Source organism: Panthera onca, chromosome D3 (assembly GCF_046562875.1).
Source record: "Panthera onca isolate mPanOnc1 chromosome D3, mPanOnc1 haplotype 2, whole genome shotgun sequence".
In the NCBI taxonomy this organism is placed as follows: Eukaryota; Metazoa; Chordata; class Mammalia; order Carnivora; family Felidae; genus Panthera; species Panthera onca.
In genome coordinates, this window is record NC_138350.1 from 14,568,257 (window position 1) to 14,589,054 (window position 20,798).

The 20,798-nt window shown below is 46.3% G+C and overlaps 1 protein-coding gene across 3 annotated transcripts in view; it reads left to right on the forward strand.

Moving 5' to 3' along the window:
- CCDC60 (coiled-coil domain containing 60) overlaps positions 1-20,798 on the forward strand; it is a 162,776-nt gene that overhangs the window by 104,574 nt on the left and 37,404 nt on the right. For all 3 annotated transcript variants that reach the window (XM_078435730.2, XM_078435728.2, XM_078435729.2), the window contains 2 exons: positions 3,717-3,887; positions 13,246-13,353. In XM_078435730.2, coding sequence (XP_078291856.2) covers positions 3,717-3,887; positions 13,246-13,353 — 279 coding nt within the window. The remainder of the gene's footprint in view (positions 1-3,716; positions 3,888-13,245; positions 13,354-20,798) is intronic.

The window sequence follows — 20,798 nt, forward strand, 5'->3', positions numbered from 1 at the left end:
TCCCCCTCTCTCTGCCCCTCCCCTGCTTCCTCACTCTCTCAAAAGTAAACAAACATTAAAAAGTATTTTTTTAAGTAAGTAAATAAATAAAAGCCTGGCAAAAGCACCTAGAACTGACAATTCAGGGCCAAATTTATCTGTAATGTGGTTTCACTTTGGGAAATTTTGTCTAAAAGGAAACTGAGAGATCATTTTGCTGTGGCAAGAATATGAACTGGGCAGATAATGCCTGATGCCTGCCTGCAATCGGCTGGCTGGGTTGGACATGTGACATGTAGTGTAGACACTCAGAAGAGTTGACAGGAGCTAAGAAGCAGGGTCTAAGTTCAGAAGAAGATCACTGATGACCTGACACTGACATATTTATAAGAAACTCAAATACCATTATTTCGTCTCAGCTGCCATTGAAGCTAAGACACATCACTTAAAACAGAGTGAAATAAAAACACTGTCAATTAAATTAAGACAATGCTTGCTTATCCTTTAGAATTTTTATTTCCTAAAAATAGGGTGTCCTAATTTTTAAAAGCTCTTCTTAACTGTCCTAGACAATTTTTTATAGATCGCTCTCTGTTTGCATAAAAGGGGAAACTATAAGAGAAAATACATTGTTTAAGGTTTTCATCAAACGTCTTCACATTTAGAGCCCAGCTCTTCTGAATCACACGGTTCCACTCCAAGTCAACCATTCTGGATGCAGCATTTCTTAAAAGGATGCTTTGCTATTGTCTCCAAGAGTCTCTTCCTAGCTGCTGACCCCCAGTCTGCAAATTTTGATATTGGCACTGTCTTGATTATAAGGAAATGTCGAAAGAAAGAAAGAAAGAAAGAAAGAAAGAAAGAAAGAAAGAAAGCGAAAGAAGGAAGGAAGGAAGGAAGGAAGGAAGGAAGGAAGAAAGAAAGAAAGAAAGAAAGAAAGAAAGAAAGAAAGAAAGAAAGAAAGGAGAAAAAGAATGTTTCAGACCCCAGCTCATGATCCAGTGGTTTTGTGATCTAAAACATTCAGGGGGCTGTTGTACGATCAGGCTGTTAGGAGGAACAACCAAGTTTGAGTGTGTAGGTGATAACAAACACAATACAACTGCCATCTGGCTGACAGTGACTGGAAGTCACACCCACAAACACGCTGAGATGTGAAAAGTTGTGCACTGCACAACTGGTCAATGCAAGAGAAATGGCAGGAGACGCTTGTATAAATGGAATTGATCTGGTGTATAACAGGATGTTCTGTGGGTTTTGTATTGTTATTAGCTTAGAAAACTGTTCATGAAAACTCAAACATTTGCATTAGAAATCCTGAAGCATTTCTAGAAGTTCTATTTCTAGCAACTCCCAGATCGGGGCTCACTTCCGTCCAGACCCCAAGGCCCTGCACCACCTGTTCCCTGCCAGTGTTGCCAGCTTTAGCTCTGGCCACTCTCCCACATTCCTTCTGTGCTCCAGCTTTTTAAAGATTCTTGTACTTTCCTCAACGGGCCATCTTCAGACTCACCTGTCCTAGTCCGTTCCAGCTGCTATAAGAAACTACCATAGGCTACGTGGCTTGTAAACAACAGAAATTTATTTCCCACAGTGCTGGAGGCTGGAAGTCTGAGATCAAGTGCACACATGGTCAGGTTCTGGCGAGGATCCTCTTCCGGGTTGTAGGCTGCTGGCTTCTTGTATCCTCACAGGGTGGGCAGTAGAGAGAGGAAGCAAGCTTTCCCGTGACTCTAACAACGATACTAAGAATCCCTTTCATGAGGGCTCCTCCCTTACGACCTCATTTAATCCTAATTACCTCCCCCAAACCCTACCTTCTGATACTATCATGCTGGGGGTGGGGGGTAGGATTTCAACACGTAAATTTGAAGGGGACACAAATATTTAGTCCCTAACACACCTCTTTACATTTACAACTGCTATTCCATCCACTCGTATGCCATTTCCCATGTTTCCTACTGGTAAATTCCTACTTATCCCAAATGTCACTTCCTCCAGGAAGCCTTCTTAGATTTCTCTAGGTTCCTGTAGCTCTTTGCACTGGAGTGTTCAGAGTGTATGTTTCTGGGTGTGCTTCCTCTATGATACTATGAACTCTCTGGGGGCAGATGCCTTGTCTTATTGCTTTCTGTAACTTCAGTCTCCTCACAGGTGTCTAGACTAGCAGGTTTTCAGGCAATGCCCACCAGAGAAATAAATGAATGAAAAGTTATCACTGTGAGACGCAATTTGAAAAATACTGGAAAAGCCCCACCTCCTGCCTCCCAGCATTTTCCCAATGGACAATACAAGAGTCCACTGCTGAAAAGAAAATGCCCTCAGTAATACCTTAACTCTTCCTAGAAAAGGAACAAGGATTAATTGGTCATATCAGAATCTAACCATGATAGGGGCGCCTGGGTGGCGCAGTCGGTTAAGCGTCCGACTTCAGCCAGGTCACGATCTCGCGGTCTGTGAGTTCGAGCCCCGCGTCAGGCTCTGGGCTGATGGCTCGGAGCCTGGAGCCTGTTTCAGATTCTGTGTCTCCCTCTCTCTCTGCCCCTCCCCCGTTCATGCTCTGTCTCTCTCTGTCCCAAAAATAAATAAAAAACGTTGAAAAAAAAATTAAAAAAAAAAAAAAAAAAAAAAAAAAAAAAAAGAATCTAACCATGATAGCTTGCTGAGAATATTCCCATCCAAAACTGAGAGCAAGGGAAAGACAGGAGAGGGAAAGAGGTACTCAGAAAAAAGGAAAGGAGATGTCACTTCATCCAGAAGATGTCTCCAACTACCCCCTGGTCTGAATTCGGTGCCCTCTTCCTACAAAGCTCAGAGTCCTTCCCACCGCCATCTTTCTGCGTCATCACTGACTTTCCATGTACTCTTAGAGACCCAGGGTCCTGTTCATCACTGTGTCCCCAATGGTCAGCACAATCCCTAGTACATATTGGTTGTTCAACAGGGATCTTAAGAATAAAACTGAATCTCAGAACCAATATTCATGCCTGGGGAAACATGGTGGTGGTTCAACATGGTGCCTGACAACTTCCCAGAGAGTCAGACAGGGGGACAGACCGAGAGATGTGTCCACTCCTTCTCCAGCACAGTGCTGCCGAGTTCCAACCCCAAGGTGACAAATGGCAAAGTCGGGGAGTTGTGTGGACCATCAGGCGCAGAACGTCTTGGCCAGTATCAAGACGTCTGATTAGAAACCAGTGGCTGAGTCAGCAAGAAAAGAATCGTGAAGTCTCAACTTATGTCATCTAACACAACAAGCTCCCGTAGACCTTATTCACTCCACTTCTGCAGCCATAGGAAAATGTGAAGCAAGGGTGAGCACTTAGGCAAATCTGAGAGAAGGCAGCCTTGGCCAAGGGGTCTGAGCCTTACAGTACTGATCTGCTACTGATTATCATGGATAAGCCCCTTTCCATGCATGAAGGTATCTGATCCTGTAGGGTGCAGATTATTATGCCCATTTCATAGCACCTAACAGAGTACCTGGCACATAGTAGGTGCTCGATAAATATTTGTTGAATTGTGGAGTGAGGAAGGAACTGAGACCAGAGAGGTTAAATATTCAAGGTCAGGTCCATCTGACCCCGGAGTGCCAAATGCAAGAAGGTTCCTGCCCTGCAGGTAGGAGAGTGCCCTTCAGAGATGCTTAGTCCCAGGACAATACAGCATCATCTTAACGGTCGGTTCAACTCTGTTGATGTCTCTCCCTCCCTCTTCCTCCCACCCCCCACCTCCAGCATGTTGATTCGGTTGGTGAAGACAGGCCGCGGCTACTTTAGCATGTTGCAGGAGGAGAGTGCCTTGAAAAAGAAGCAACAGTACCTTCAGAAACTGAAAGAGGAAGAAAGACATAAATTCCAGCCAGCCAAAAAGATCTCAGAAGTCCACTATGGTGATATTCTTTTGACGTAAGTAGACGGCGGTAGCTACAGTGTCCACAGTCCGGGGAAGGGCCACGCAGAGTGAACACCACCTGGTTGGGCTGAGGGATGGCAGCCGTCTCAGACTGGAAGCCCCATCTTGGGGTGTGGCGTCTGACCGTTTCTTTTAGTCCGCTCCAACCTGCCTGTCAGCCTCACCTTCTGGGACCCAATGGAGCATCTTCTACTACAGATATCTGTCCTCGCGTCTGATGCCAAGAGCTATACAAGAACTCTTGCTGGTCCCCAAATATGCTTCTTTCCCTCTCTTTACCAGGCTTGCCCTTACCTCTAGGCCCTTCCCCATGCTGTTCCTTGGGCCTTAAATACCCTTCCCCACATCTTCTTCCAACTGAAGTTCTACTTATCATTAAAGCCCAGCTTAAATGCTACCCTTTCCTGATACTTCCTGGATTTCAGCCCAACCCCCTCCAGATCTCATTTGGACTCAGGGTTCCTGTAAGGTGTTTGTGTGCTGGTTCACCTTAACCCACGTCAATATCTCTATTCTAGCCCTTCAGCTGTATCCCCAAATCCTAGCTCAGTGTCTACCCAAAACAGGTGCACAAGAAATGTTTGTTGGTTTGTTGAATACAGTAGCCCCCTCCTTCCATAAAAAAAGGTCTTTCTCTGGTTGGGAGAGGACCATCAACAGACTGGCCCATTATGAAATGTACATTCACATTGATAATAGCAACAGTGATGATGACAGTGACAACCACAACAATAATTATGAGTGTCTACTATGTGCTTTATACATATCTTCTCATCTAAATTTCAAAACATTCCTTATATAGGTGCTATTATTACCCCCTTTTTACAGATTAGGACAAAAATTTAGAAGTGCTCACCTAGTTCCCCTGTGACTAAGGTCATAAGTTAGAAAGCATCCTTGAGTCCCAATTTTTGAGTGACACCAAAATTCCTAGGCTGCGCCATTCTGCATGGACACACTCCTGGGATACATAGCTTGTGCAGACTGAATGAGGCACAAATCAGGATAGAAAGGAGGTGCTGAGGCAGGCAGAAAGGAAATATGTGGTAGAAACGGACTGCCCCCGGAGCCATTGTCCTATTAGAGCAGTAGTGGTCTCAACCTTGGCTACACATTAGAATTGCCTGGGCAGTTTTTAAAATACCAATGCCCAGGGAAAGACAGCAGAGTAGGAGGACCCTAAGCTCACCACATCTCAAGGATGCAGTGAGAGAGCACAAAATAGCAATGCCCAGGGTGCTTCCCATACCAATTATGTCAGAATCTCTGGGGGTTTTACCTGGACAAAGTATTTTTTAAAGTTACCCAAAATGGGGGTGCTGGGTGGCTCAGCTGGTTGAACGCTTGGCTTTAGCTCAAGTCATGATCTCACAGCTTGTGAGTTCAAGCCCCATGTTGGGCTCTGTGCTGACGGCTCAGAGTCTGGAACCTGCTTCGGATTCTGTGTCTCCCTCTCTCTCGGCCCCTCCCCTGCTCGTGCTCTGTCTGTCTCTTTCTCTCTCAAAAATAAATGAACATTTAAAGTTCCCCAAGATGATTCCAACGTGGAGCCGAGGTTGAGAGCCACTGTGCTAGGGCTTCAGGGACCCAAATTGCCAGGTTGCAGAGCAAATGGAATCCACAGCAGATACCCCCTCTCCTCTGCAACATGTCCCAAATTTTGTTCTTTGCAGTGTTAACTCAGAGAAGTACCAATATGTGCTTCTCAAAAACAAGGGTCCTATCAGTGAAATCCTACAATGTGTGACTTTTCTGCATCTGGCTTGTTTCACTTCCCAGAATGCTAATGGTCGGGGGTCTCCTTAAAGCTCAAGGTTCCAGGTGATAGATACAAACCCCGAGTGCAGGACTATGAGAGGCTGGTACATTTGTAGATACTCTTTCCTGAAAGTGCAGCCCTTGGGAATCCCAGCTTATTGTAAGAAGGGCCTTTTCTTTGACGCCTCATTTGTGCAGACCCTGGGCTATGGTTTCTCTCCTCCTTGCCCTGTGTGCTTTTTTTTTTTAATTAAATTAAATTTTTTATTTTATTTATTTTACTTTACTTTACTTTATTTTAGAGAGGGAAAAACAGAGTGAGCAGGGGAGAGAGAATCTTAGGCAGGTTCCACACTGGGCACGGAGCCCCACAGAGGGCTCCACCCCAAGACCCTGGGATCATAAACCTGAACTGTAATCAAGAGTCCTATGCTCAACCGACTGAGCCACCCAGGCATCCCCTTGCGTGCTATTTTAGAAGGAAAAGTTAACCTTTTCTAAATTGGTAAATGTCGTTAACACCAAGTTAGCACCCATGCTTGCTTATATCTCTGGCTTTCATTTTGGCTCAAAGATTCCCACTTGGTGTCAGCTCTTTGCTTTTTTTTCTTTTTTTTTGCTATTTTGTCCAATGTTCTTGATTATTTTTACCCTAAGGGTCGATCCAAATAAGCTAGCCTGCCATTTGTGCATTCATTTAGTAACTCACTTATCCATTCTAAGATGAGATAAAATATTTATGATTTATCATCCCCATGCCATGCCTTTTAAGGAGTGGGCATCCCAAAGAGAAGTCTTTTTAAGGGGAGCAGGGAGTATTTAAGGGAGTATGTAGATACAGAGAAAGAGCAGAAGTGCTTCACCTAAGAGGCAGAATGGACCTTTTAGGGGACAGAAAAGAGAAAAGGCAGCCACCACTAGGAGAGAACAGAGATGTCTATAAATTTTTTTTATGTTTATTTTTTGGAAAGAGACACAGAGCATGAACAGGGAGGGGCAGAGAGAGAGGAGACACAGATGCGAAGCAGGTTCCAGGCTCTGAGCTGTCAGCACAGAGCCCAAAGCAGGGCTCGAATCCATGTGAGATCACTACCTGAGCTGAAGTTGGACACTTAACCAACTGAGCCACCCAGGACCCTCGAGAACAGAGACATCTAATGGAGATTTTCATGAGGTTCTGCCTCATAGTGTGAGACGTAAATCCATTTCTCTGTTTCCCTCCAAGATCTTCAGTGAGGAATCAATGGCCCTTTAGTGCAGGATATTCTTGGACCTTCATCTTGGCCAATTGGAAAGTAAGTTTGGTGGTGAGAAGGCTACTTTGATCCAGGCCCCTTCTCACTGCACAACCGATCATTATATATTGAAGACCTACTACGTGCAGGGCCTCTGGGGGCACTGAGATATGAAAAGGATTAAGGGACAGTCCCTACCACATTTGGTAGGAGCACAACAAAGCACCATGAGGATGCACACCGAAGTGCCCGTGAAGGAAAAACACTCCTGCCATGTTTCCCCTTTACTGTAATGCCATGACCACACTCACAACACTTCTGACACCAGATGTGTGGGGTTTCTTCCCACACCAAGCAATTCTCCGTGACACCAGCTGGGTATCCTACCATCCAACCCAATTCTAACGCTATCTACCAGGAGGTAGCATCAGATCCCCCAGGTTAAGGGCTCGGTCCCACAAGACTGTCCCCACATCGCAAGCCCCATGCTGTCACTTGTACTTCTGACTGGCTATAAATCAGGGTTCCCATGACCCCCCTCCTCGGGTGTGATCACTTCATAGAGTGGCTCACAGAACTCAGAGAAACACTGACTTACATTTACCAATTACTTATATAATAAAGGATGCAGGTGAACGGCCAGACGGAGAGGTAAATAAATAAAGAGGGTGAGGCCTGGAAGTGTCCCAAATCAAGAGCTTCTGTCCCCCTGGAGTTGAGGAGTGCCACCTTCCTGTAATGCGGATGTACTCACCAAGCCAGAACTTTTGGGATTTTTATGGCGGCTTCACTACGTAGTCATGATCTATCATTAACTCAATCGCCAGCCCCTCTCCCCTTTCCTGCAGGATGGGGAGTGGGGCTAAAAGTTCCAGGCTTCTAAAAGCGATGGCCTGGTCTTTCTGGCGACCAGCCCTCATCCTGAAACTATCCAGGAGCCCACCAAGAGTTGCCTCATTAGAACAAAAGACATTCCGACCACGCAGGAAATTCCAAAGGATTTAGAAGTTCTGTGTCAAGAACCAGAGTCTAAGACCAAATATTAGAACAAAAGATCTTCCTAGTGCTACTGCCCCAGAAGCCAGGGGCAGAGACCAGTATATATGGCTTCTATTGTCTCACAATGTCCATCCCCTCCTGGTTAGGGGGTGAAAAGAGAGACTGTATAGAATCCCCGGAAGTATGATTCATGAGCAGGATTTTTAATGCTGAATAGAAAGAGACATGGTTAGACACAGCAGTATCAGCTCACCAGAACTGCCAGTGGCCAGCATTTCTGATTAGGAAGGCCAGGGCTGAAAAAGGAAGGTGTTGATGGTGTCATCTTTTGACAAAGTCAGCAACATTATCTTCAGAGTGAAAAAAAAAAAAAAAAAAAAGGCAAGCAAGTCATGGCCTGAGCCACCCGCATCCAGCCACCCACCGGGCTACCAATGAAGGATCCTCACGGGACAGGGGCACATGATAGACAGAAGGTTACTCAACCAGTAAGGGGGTTCTTACTCTTTCCACGAGGGTTCCAAGAGCTTAGTGCAAAGTCTACCTTCCCTGAGCCTGATGGTGCTTAGAGTCTGGTACTCCCAGTGATACTAGCCAGCTGGCAGGCTTTCCCTGACAGACAGAGAAGGAATGAACTCATGGCTTTTTTTTTTTTGAACAAGCTGCACTCAGATGAATGGGCACAGGAACAGGCACTGGGGAAGGGGGAGAGGAGTCTTTTAAAGATTCTCCTGCAGCTATTTAAATAGTTCTGTTGCCACGTCTCCCTTGTTTGGATGGGGTTTTAATCCATGGTCATAGAACACAATTGTCTCTTCTCCCATCCATGTTTCAGTGTGTGAGACATGGTTTATTTAAAGTTTAATAAGTTTAAATATGCATGAGATCATCCTTCTCACAGACATCGGTCTCGCTGTGTCTTATCTGGTGGATTCTATGAGCTGCACAAGTCTGGTTATTAAAATAAAACTGGAGGCCATGACTGCAGTGTAGCCATCAAATGCAGGTGGGGAAGCAGGGGTTATAAAATAGCACTGGGATTCTCCATACCAGTACAGGGTAGTGGTTAAGAGCACAGGACTCCCCCATACGACTATTTAACTTTGGGTAAGTCACCGTACCTCTCTGAGCCTCCTTCACCCTTATGAATGGTACCAAACTCCCAGGCTGGTTATTCAGGACTGAAGGAAACTGCTTAGAACAGAGCCTGGTAAAGGAGACTCCCTCAGTAACTGCTAGCTATTATTATGCAATAAGGTGACTTTGATCTCTGTGGGCCTCAATTACCTAAAATCCTCAGATTTATGGCTAAAAATCTTAATTTCCAGGCAGGCTAGAAAGCATCTCTCATCTAAGAGCCAGGTGCTATAAATATAATTCCAATCACAGGAGTATCAAAAAGACAAGTGTTCGTTTAAAATACTTTTTTAACGAGGTATTTGATCTTGTGCATTATAAAAGCAGGAGAGATTATTCCCCCCTCCCCTCCCTGGATCCAAGACCATAGGATCAGTTCTTTCAGACAAAAGTTTTAAGTCTGACAAAGTCGGCAAAGGGAAAAAGGAAATCAAGCACGTCCCGAAAGATTTCTGCCTGCTAGCAGTCTTTCCCACTGCGCTCAATGACCTCGTTTTTCAGTTGCAAATTCAGCTGAAAAGGTGAAAAAAACAACGGGTAGAATTTGCCTTGTTATTGTGGTTGAGAGGCGACAGAAAACCAGAGATTAAGGACTGTAACAGTTGGGTTAATTTCTATGTAATCTAAACCACTGGGGGACATGACTGAGCCAGTAAAACTGGGCAAGCCAATGTATTTGTGGTTTCCTCAGCTCTAGGGCTGAATCAAGAGCTCATGGAAGTGGAAATCAGGGGACCTGGATTCCGGTCCTATTTTTTTAGTTAACTCTGTGACCCCAGGGTTGTCCTCGAATTCTCAGGAGTAAGTAAATTCCTAACGTGTGTCCCCACTCCACCTCCTCTGCCCCCTTCCGCCTCATTCCCCCCCCCCCCCCCCCACCACACACACTAAACCAGAGGGATTTTTTCAAGACATAAATTGCTCTCAGCTCAAAACCCTCGGATGGCTGCCATTCCTCACAGGATAAAGATCAAAGTCTGGGCAGGGGGCTACAAGACTCTGGATGGGCCAGTCCTGTCTTTCTCCCTCAGCCCCAGCCACACAAACTCCCCTACCTTCCCCCTCATGATATGCCCCCCAGAGGAGGGCTTTCCCCCATCCCATTCACCTACCTAATTCCCATTCAACCTTCTGATTGTTTACTTTTGTTCCAGTTACTGCTGCTGTGAACAACCATTCCCAAACTTAACAACTCAAGACAACAGGGGTGCCTGGATGGCTCAGTGGGTTAAGCCTCTGACTCTTCATTTCAGCTCAGGTCTTGATCTCATGGTCTGTGAGTCTGAGCCTCATGTCGGGCTTGTGCTGACGCTCAGAGCCTGCTCAGGATTCTTTCTCTCCCTCTCCCTCTGCCCTTCCCTGCTTGCACACTCTTTCTCTCTTCCTCTCTCTCTCTCTTTCAAAATAAGTAAAAACATTTTAAAAAATTAAAAAAAGAAAAGAACTCAAGACAACAAACACTTACTTTGCTGACAAATCTGCTGCTTGATCTGGGCAAGTGGGGGAAAGACTATCTCTACCATGACTAACCACGGCAGCTTGAAGGGTCCATTTCCAACATGGCGCATCCACATGGGCCACAACTTAGAGCTGGCTGTCAGCTGTGCTCAGCCGGGGTTGAGACCCAGCAGCCATGGCTCCTCTCCCTATGAATCTCTTCATAGGCTGTCAGCTTCCTCACAGCGTGGCCACGGCTGGGTGCTAACAGTGAGCATCCTGAGACATGAGAAGGAAAAGCTGCGCTCCTAGAGCCTGAACCCAGAAATGGCATCACACCCGTTTCTTTTTGACATGTTCTGTTAGCTCAACCACTCACAAAACCAAGATTCCAGGGGAAGGATACGTACGGCCATCTTTGCCTTGGAAGAGAGTCAAAGAACTTGGGGTATGTGGTTCTAAATGGCCACAACTTCCTCCAACGAGTATTCCCTGGCTCCGTTTCAGCCCAACTCCCTATTTTGTGCTGTCAAAGAACCATATACTCTTCCTACTCAGCCTTATCACAACTGCGTGTTTGGTCAAGCCCATTTCTGTCCCTAGACTCTAAGCTTCAGAGGGGAGAGGCTGGTCTGTCTCATTCATTGCTGTGTCCACAAGCCTCCAGCAAAGAGATGTTCAATAAATCCGGGTAGAAATGAATAAACCAGGGAACCCATCAATGATTCAATCAATGGAGGGACTTAGACTGAGGCTCAGAAACTGAAAGGCCCTAAGGGAACTTGCACATCCTGGGAAGCAATAAGGCAGACAAGGAACAAGAAGCAGGCAACCCACTGAGAAGCCCACACTGAGGGTAAAGCAGGCAGCAACCTTGATCTTGCGTGCCACCTGACTCTTGCCAGCCAGAACAGGGACCCAGAGTGGCAACAACCTGCAAGTTTTCAGAGCCAAAACGTTTCCATTTTAATGTGAAATTTCCCAATGTTAAAATACAATTGATTCAGACACACACACACGCGCACACACACACACACACACACACACACACACACACACACACACACACAGGCTTGTTAAAATGTGTCTATTGGCTAGATTTGGTCACAGGCAAAAAGAAATAAAAACCTATGACTCAGCCTTGCTAGAAAAAAAAACTATTTTACATAAATGAAATAATTTGCTCTATGATGGTGGAGAAAAAAAATCTAATATGGTATTAAATGTAATTTAATGTTTCCTTTTGAAAGAGCCTTTTTCAGGTAAATGTCCAGTGGTTTCAAAGATGAACTGCCTGTCTGGGCTATTTCTCCCTTCTCTAAGCAAGCCCCCTCCTCCCCTATCCCCAGATGGTGTTTGGCTTGGGAGGAAGCTTCCATATTCTCTGTGGGGGCACAGCATGAGGCTCTGGTTTCCCATAGCAGCCAGCCTGGTGGCCGCAGAGGTATGCCTGGTTGTGGCTCATCTTTAGGGGCACACTTGTGCCCGCTTCTAAAGTTTGAGATCCCCCACACTTCATGGCTGCTTCAACCAACCAATTAGTCAGCAGTCTGTAGAGCTGGATGAAGCCTCTTTAAGGAAAGGACCAGAAACAGGAAACACTAACTCCAGGCAGTTCCTTGGCTGTGTCTCATGCCTTCATTTCCACTTCTCATCATCCCCATGGCCAGGCTGAAGTCACCTTCCTCTCTCAGGCTGGAATTATGCAATACCCCTAACTGGTCTCCTTGCCTCTGGCCTTGCCCTCCACCCGCCCCCCTCCACAGATCATTCTCAAAATAGCAGCCAGAAGGATCCTTTCTGAACACAAGTCAGACACATCTTCTCTTGGCTCAAAATCCTTTACTCTCCTTCTCATTTAGAGAAAAGGCCCAAGTCCCCTGCAAGACTAGCTGCAAGGCCCCTATTCTCTCCCCCCCTCCTCCCCTTCCCCTCCCTGCCGGCTCTGAAACACAATCCCACCACAGGACATTTGTACCTGCTGTTTCTTCTGTCTAAAATGTGCTGCCCCAAGACATCATTGAATGGCTCACTCCCTTGTGCTCTGCAGATATCAAATGTCAAACCTTCCCTCATCGCCCTATTTAAAATTGTAATTCCCAGCCCTTCTGAACCCTCTTCTCTGTTTTTTATTCCCCACAGCACGTCTCACTATTTAGCCCCGCAGGGGAGGGAGGGTTAGCAAGCTCTAGCCCAGGGGCCACATCCAGCCCTAAGGCAGGTTTTATAGATAAAGTTTTATTGGAACACTGCCATCTGCATATTGTTTACATATGTCAATGGCTGCTTTCATTCTACTAAGTAGTTGTGACACAGACCACATGTCTGACAAAGTCATAAATATTTGGCCCTATTTAAGAAAACATGTCCCAGGGCGCCTGGGCGGCTCAGTCGGTGAAGCGTCCAACTTCGGCTCAGGTCATGATCTCATGGTTCGTGGGTTCGAGTCCCGTATTGGGCTCTGTGCCGACGGCTCAGAGCCTGGAGCCTGCTTCGGATTTTTTTTAAAAACAGAAGAAAACATGTCCCACCCCTGATCTATATTAATATACCGTACCATTTCCCTACTTATTTATTCTCTTTGCTCCTCCACCAGAATATGCGCTCCACAAGAGCAGGGGTTTTCCTATGATGTGTTCATGGGCTGCTTCTAGAGGCCTCATCTCTCGAGCCGGCCCATAGTAGGTGTCTGATCATATCTGCCAAATAACCGCTGGCAAGAGAAGGAGGTGTTTAAAACGACTGCTCACTGCTCACTCTGTTTCTCTTTCCGCTTCTCCTTCAGCACATACGACCAAGCCAAGGTTAGGAAGATGGGCGCTGGAGTCGTACTTCGCCCATTCACCCCCGTGCACAGCTGCATCATCTCGTCCTCGCTACCCGAGGCTCACGTGTAAGTAGTCCCTCCTCTGGCTCATCTGCCTTGCTAGCTTTTCAGTTCAAGCCAACGGCTCAAAGAGCCAACAATGCATCGGAGGCTGCTGAGCTCGTCCTTTGTCCTCCTGAAAGGGACATAGAGCCTGGAGCCAGCGACGCTATCTGACGCGAAGAAATAACAGAAAGCAGACGTGTTGCTTTAGAGCTAAGTGGCAAATCCGCTGGGAATGAGCCATTCCATTCCTCACCGAGCCAGACGCTCTAATGTCAAATAGTTTGCAAAGCCTGATAAAATCTGTCTGTAGCTCTCAATGAGCGCGTGCAACAACATCTCAGCCCGGGCTCAGGGGATGCGTTTCCCCCAAAACTCAAGGAGCTATTTCCCAGAGAAGCACCTGTTGTCTCCTGACCCGAGGCATGAACTCATCACTGCATGGTATAACAGGGGCTCATCAACCCTCCAAAGAACACCGTGGCTTCCTAAAACCTCGGCATCTTCTTCCCCTTGTGTCAATTCCAAAGAATTACAAACCCATGTTTTTCTCTTTTGCTAGTTAGCACTTTTCAACCGGAAGATTTGGGGCACAAAGACAGAAGCTTTTGATTCCAGGGCAGGGTTTCTCGACCTTGGCACTACTGACCTTTGAGGACGAATAATTCTTTGTAGTGAAGGACTGACCTGTGTATCGCAAGGCGTTTGGCAGCATCCCTAGCCTCTACCCACTGGATACCAGTAGCGCCCCACCCTGGAGTTGTGACAACCAAAAATGTCTCCAGGCGTTAACAAATGTCCCCTGGGGGCAAAATCATGTCTACCCTCTTCACCACTCCCCCACATTAAGACCCACTGCTTCAGGGCAATGAAAATGGTGCAATGGATTGCAGACTCCTCTGTCTGCTTATCTGTCAAATATTTATTAAGTCCCTACCGTGTGCATAGTGATCACGGCATTACCAACTGCTCTGCAGGCAGATCTCACTCAGTTCTCTCAGCGGCCCTATTGTGCAGGTGTATTACTATCCCCTCTCTGCAGATGACAAAGCAGCTGAGAGGTGTGCTCCTCTGCCCAAGGTCACAGAGCTCAGCATGTCACTGGGCTGGACTTTTAAGCCACGTCTGTCTGACTTCACAGCCCAAACACACATTACCATGCACTACACAGAAAGTGTATCTCAAAGCCTTGCCTTTGGGGAGCTCATGATATGTTTGGAGAGCCAGGTCTCGTACCCGAAGAATAAAACAACGCAAGAGAGAAATCATACCATGAGATGGCAGGAAAAAAATAAAATCATTAATAAGAGCACTTAGTTTATGGGTGGAAGATGCCACCATCACCACCCACCACCACCACCATCATCACCATCACCATCATCATCACCATCACTATCATCATCACCATCACCACCATCATCACCATCACCACCATCATCACCATCACCATCATCACCACCACCACCACCATCACCACCACCACCATCATCACCATCACCACCATCATCACCACCACCACCACCATCATCACCATCACCATCATCACCACCACCACCACCATCACCACCACCACCATCATCATCATCTCTCCCCAATATTCCAGCTTTTGATGAGCCCACTCTCAACTTTCCTCCGACTTCCCTTTGATTGATATTATGATTGGATTCTTGATAGACTTATTTGTTCAAGCACATTCCAACTGGAAACCTAAACTTGTGTTCTTAAAACATCTCCTTGCAGGAATAGGCTTTGTAATTTCTCATCGCATCCCTTGGAAACGTGCTTCTGCCCATCTGTCCCATGGACAAACCTTCTGAAACAGAATGGTGTAGATCAGTGGTTCTAAAGATTTCATTTGCATGTGAATCCTCTGGGGATGGAGGTGCGGGTGATGTCTGGAAAATACCTATTTCTGGGGGCTCAGTCGGTTAAGCGTCTGACTCTTGATTTCAGCTCAGGTCATCATCTCACGGTTTTTGAGCTCAAGCCCTACATTGGGCTCTGTGCCGATAGTGTGGAGACTACTTGGGGATTCTCTCTCTCTTTGCTCTCCCTCTCTCAAATAAGTAAACTTAAAAAAAAAATTTTTTTTAAAGAAAATGGATATTTCTGGGCCCCACCCTCAATTCATTTGGTCTGAACAAACTGAGGCTTATATCAACCTTGGAAGTAACTGGAGAGTTTCTTAATCATCTCCTTTCAATGCCAGATAAGGAAACTGAAGCCCAGAGAGGGGCAGAACCTGCCAAAATTCTTACAACAGGAATTCTGACCTCCTCACTCCTAAATCAGATCTTTATACCAAGTTCGTTAGGCCAGGATGATGAATATTACTATCATCACAGTACTTACTGTCGGTTTCTATTAAACTCTTTACCAGGGATCAGCAGACTTTGTCCTAAAGGGACAGACACTAACATTTTAGACTTTTCAGACCAGACGGTCTCTCTCGCAACGACTTAACTTTGCCATTGCAGCTTTCATGCAAAGCTGTGGCTGTGTTCCAATAAAGTTTTATTTGCAAAGAGACAGTAGCCCTACTGGCCACAGTTTGCTAATGCTGTCCTCTTCTTCTCCTTGGCTGTTAAAAGGCTCTGGCTGCATTTGATGACTGTATCAGTAATTTATGGCTATATTACTGAACACCTCAAAATGGAGTTGCTTAAAACAGTAACCATTTTTTCGTTGCTCACAGTCTACAAGTCAGTTGGGTGGTTCTGCTGGTCCAGGTTGGTTTGGTTGATCCTGGCCAGGTTTGTGCATGCGTGTGCCCAGATGAAGGGTGAGCAGGAGGGCAGCCATCTAGGGTGGCCTCATGCGCAGGTCTATGGTTGACTATTTGCCAAGGTGACAAGAGTGACTGGGCCACATGTCTCTCATCATGCAGCAGGCTAGCCCAGGCAGTCGGGACAGGTTCCAAAAACAGGAGCCTGAGCACCAAAGTCTCTTGAGGCTTAGGCTCAGAATGGATACAATGACACATCCACAACATTCTATTGGCCATAGCATCAAGGATACAAGGACTGGGGGAAAGATTCCACCTCTTGATGGGGAAGATGCAAAGTCACGCCGGAAAGTGTGTAGATATAGAGAGGGGCTTTTTTGTAATCAGTGTACCCAAAGGCATCAGGGCACGGCGTGCCTGATCAGTTCTCAAATCCTCAGTTGTCACATCAGCCAATGTGGATCAGAGCCGGCTGAGTCCCTTCCACCCAAAGTAGCTGATCCCAAAGCTGGCTGAATATTCTGAATTGGCTGTATGGGGATCAATTCAATCATGTCAAGGGAGACTTGATCTTTACGTATAAAAAGGTGCGGGGAATGGTCTCTAGGAATGAGAAAGAGCTCCTCCTTTCCTCTCTGGGATGATGGGCTGCCCCTCACAGCCTTCTGTAAGCAACTGTTCAGCAAGAGCAGTGCCTGTCACCTGTCCAGGTTTGTCCTTGGCAGTCAGCATGGAGTGCTTGAAATGGCTTTGTAGACATATTCTGATTTCTCTTAGGAAAAGCACCAAACGTTGTTCTCTTCTCAGGCACGTTTCGCCCACTCGTATTCTGGGTGGTGGAACTGTTTCGATAGAGTGGGCTATCTGAGTGTGCTCATCTGGAGTTCTGAACGCAGGGATTTTAGAAGCAGTCTTTGTGCTCCCCTGTCCAGTGTTTTTGTCTATTGTATCCCGCATTTAAGAAAATAAATGGCCTCTCTTTTAAGTCGATAAAATCCAAGATAGTGTGTTATGACCTGATACACAGTCATTATGAGGAAGTACTGACTTGTTATCAAATATGTTTCTGGGGACCCTTTTTCTTTCTGTTTCTTCTTTCCAGTTGATTTTACCACATGTTAGATGAACAATCATCAGGTTTGAGGCACTTTTTTTCTTCATTAAGACTTTATTATATAAGTCTTCATTAAGACTTTAATATATTATATATTAAATATATATACAATATTATATATATATACATAGTTAGAGCAGTCTTAGGTTCAGAGCAGAAGTGAAAAGAAGATACAGAGATCCCCACTATAATGCCTCCCCAATCCGTGCTCAGCTTCCCCCATTAATCAACATCCCTCACCGGAGGGGTACAGTTGTTACAGCCTATGAACCTACTTGGACATCATCCTCAACAAAGTCCTCAGTTTACATTAGGGTTCCCTCCGTGTTGCACATTCTGTTGGTTTGGACAGATGATGTGTAATGAATGACATGTATACACCACTGTAGTGTCACACAGAGTATTCTCATTGCCCTAAAAATCCTCTGTGCTCCGCGTGACCCTTAGCAACTGCTGACCTTTTCACGGTCTCCATAGTTTTGCCTTTCCAAGAACGTCATACAGTTGGAATCACAGACTATGTAGCCTTTTCAGATGGGCTTCTTTCACTTAGTGATATGCATTTGAGGTCTCTTCATGTCTTTTCATGGCTGGATGGCTCATTTCTTTTTAGTGCTGAATATTCTACTGTCCGGATGTATGTACCACAGATGATGTATCCCTCCACCTGCTAAAGGGCATCTTGGTTCTTTCCAAGTTTTGGCAATTGAATAAAGCTGCTCTATATAAATACCTTGTGCAGGTTTTTGAGAGGCACATTTTGTAAATACAGAATAAGGTCCAGACCCATTGGATGAAACCCTTATCCTGGTGAAAAGGGAGGGCTCTCCCCGGTAACAAGAGACAGCACGAATATCATGGATGAGGCACAGATTCAGAAGCCAGACTGTCTGGGCTAAGATTCAAACTCTGCCATTGGCTGGCTGTTTCGAATTTGGACAAGTTATATGGCCTCAGTTTCCTTATCTGCCGAATAAGGATACTAATAGTACCTTCCTCACACGGTTGTTATAAGGATGACCTTAGTCAACAGCAGTAACCTGCAGCGGACAAGACTCTGTGGCTTGTAGGCTCGTGGGCTAGAGAGACAAGTAAACAGGTAGTTAGAGCAAGGACTGGGAATGTAGGGGCAAAAAGATATGCTATAGAGATGGGATACTTTAGGATGCTTGGAGACAGGCTAACCCAGACCTAGAGAAATCAAGGAAGGCTTCCTGATGGAGAGGACAGAGAAGGAGGAGGAAGAGGAAGATATATCAGAGCAGAGAACAGTCCCTGCCACCTCTCCTCACTCTCACTCTAGCAATTCCTGCCATTTTATAGATGAGGAAAGTGAGGCCCAGGAAAGTTAAGTAATTTAACCGAGAGCACATAGCTGGTAGGTGGCAAAGCTGGGATTTTAACTCAGGCAGCACCAAGTGAGAGAGGGGTGAGCCTGAGCAATGGAGCAGAATTCCACCAAGCTGCAGATGACAGAAGAGGGGAGACTCAAGGCCAGCGAGGTGGATAGGGGTCTCACAGATGACGGTGCGTTAGTTTGCCAGGGCCGCCAAAACAAAATGCTACAGACCGGGCAGCTTAAGCAGTAGAAATTTATTTTCTCATCATTCCAGAGGTCAGAAGTCCAAGATCAAGGTGTTAGCAGAGGGTCGGTTTCTTCGGAGGCCTCCTTCTCCCTGCATCCTCACATGGTCTATCCTTCAAGCATGTGCGTCACTGGTGTCTCTCTGTGCGTCCAAATTTCCTCTTCTTATAGGAACACCACTGGATTAGGGCCCACCCTAACTTAGGGCCCCATTCTAACATAATCACCACTTCAAAAGCCTTATCTCCAAATACGGTCATTCTGAGGTCCTGGGGGGTTGGGACTTCAACATGTGAATTTTGAGGGAGACACAATTCAGCCCAACACAGAGAGTGTAGGGAGTTTGCAGATTTTAAGCAAGGGAGAGAGGCATAGGGTCGGGTTCGTACCTGTTCTTGTCACTTGCAGAAATGAGTCTGATGCTCACATGCCCCACATCCTCCACCTATGACCAGGCAGGGCCCCACCTGGCCAATTAACTCCCTTTGCTCATCCCTTCCTCCCAGTCCCCGCCCCACACAACCCAAAGCCCAGGCTGGCAGGGGCTTTCTAGGGTGAACAGAGGAGGAGGCATCTCCCTGGGCTTTCCACAAGTTTCTGGGTTATGGTGAGGGTGACGTGAGGTGCCAGGCACATGGCACAGCTAGCTGCTGTTCTTGGCAAAATGCTGGAAGTGGCCCAGTGCTCAGAGCTGCCAAAAGGCACCTGTAGGGACCAAGATGGTGCTAAGGGGGGAAGACAGACAAGAACCAGAAGGCCTACGGGTCTGCAGGACCTTTCAATTAGAAACGAGAGAACAGCAGATGTTAGTAAATAAGGTAAGGAAACAAAGAAAGCGGGGAGGAAGGGCTCCAGAGAAGAAGAAAGGATAGCTGCTGACCACGGTCTTCTAAGACCTGGTGGGCATGGCCACCCTGGAGGGAGTGAAGGGTGAGGTAGTGGGGGATGTTTCCCTTCAAGTTGAGAGAAACGGACGTTTCTCAAGGGATTCACCGGGACAGCCATGGGTCAGCTCTGTACTTGGGCCCTACCTTCTGCACTGGTGCCTTCCTGGAAGCAGAGAGGGTGGATCCCTCCTTGCCACTCTGCACATCAGGCCCGGGAACCCTGGGGATTATTGATCAAGATCAACCTCAGAGAAGAGCAATTACACAGGTTCATAATGGAGGCATCTCACCCATTAGTGTAAGAGGATAGATGATGCAGGGAGGTGGTGGCTGGTCGGGACTCCACCTTGTTTCCAGGAATAAATGCAGGCAGCAGGTTAACCCCCTCCTGACCTCACTCCCAGGGCAACCACCACTTTGGCTCGGTCAGCACTTTGGACAGAGCTGGGGCCCACGGAAGCACAGTCTCTGGGGTTAAACAGACAGCTGGCTTCAGAACCTCACCAATCCCTAGGAGTATGGCCTTGAGCAACTTCCTTCCCCTGAGTCCCTCACCTGCAAAGAAGACACAGTAACAGTACCCTCCCTCTAAGGGTTGTTGAGAGCACTGGATGAGATGCTCAGATCCCATCTCTGTCACTAAAAGCTGTGTGACCTACAGCAAAGTGATTGTACCTCTCCAAGCCTCAGTTTCCTCTTCTCTAAAATGGGGAGAATGATTCATAACCTTCTCTGAAATGGGGACAATGATTCATACCCCTGCAAGTTGTTGGAGGATTTAAATAATGTGTGTAAAGTGTCCTAGTCAAAGGCTGGCTCATTATAATACAAGATGTCACCCCAAATCAGGAAATATAGGTTAGACATACTTTTATACAGTGTTTTAGTTACATTTTCTAATAACACGTTCACTGTGGTCTTCTTCAACATCCAGCTACAGTTTCAGGCCAAGGACCCATAAATTTAAAACAACGGGCCCAACTGTTAGTCTGGGGGGAGGAGGAAGATTACAATAAATCCAGTTTCCTTGTGTTCCCAGCCTTCTTTGACATTCTTAGTGTATTTATTATACTTTTATCAGGTGAACAGGTAGATATCTGTAGGATATGAATGTCCTTCAACCCACTTGTTTGCCTGAGTCAAGACCTCTAGTGGTGG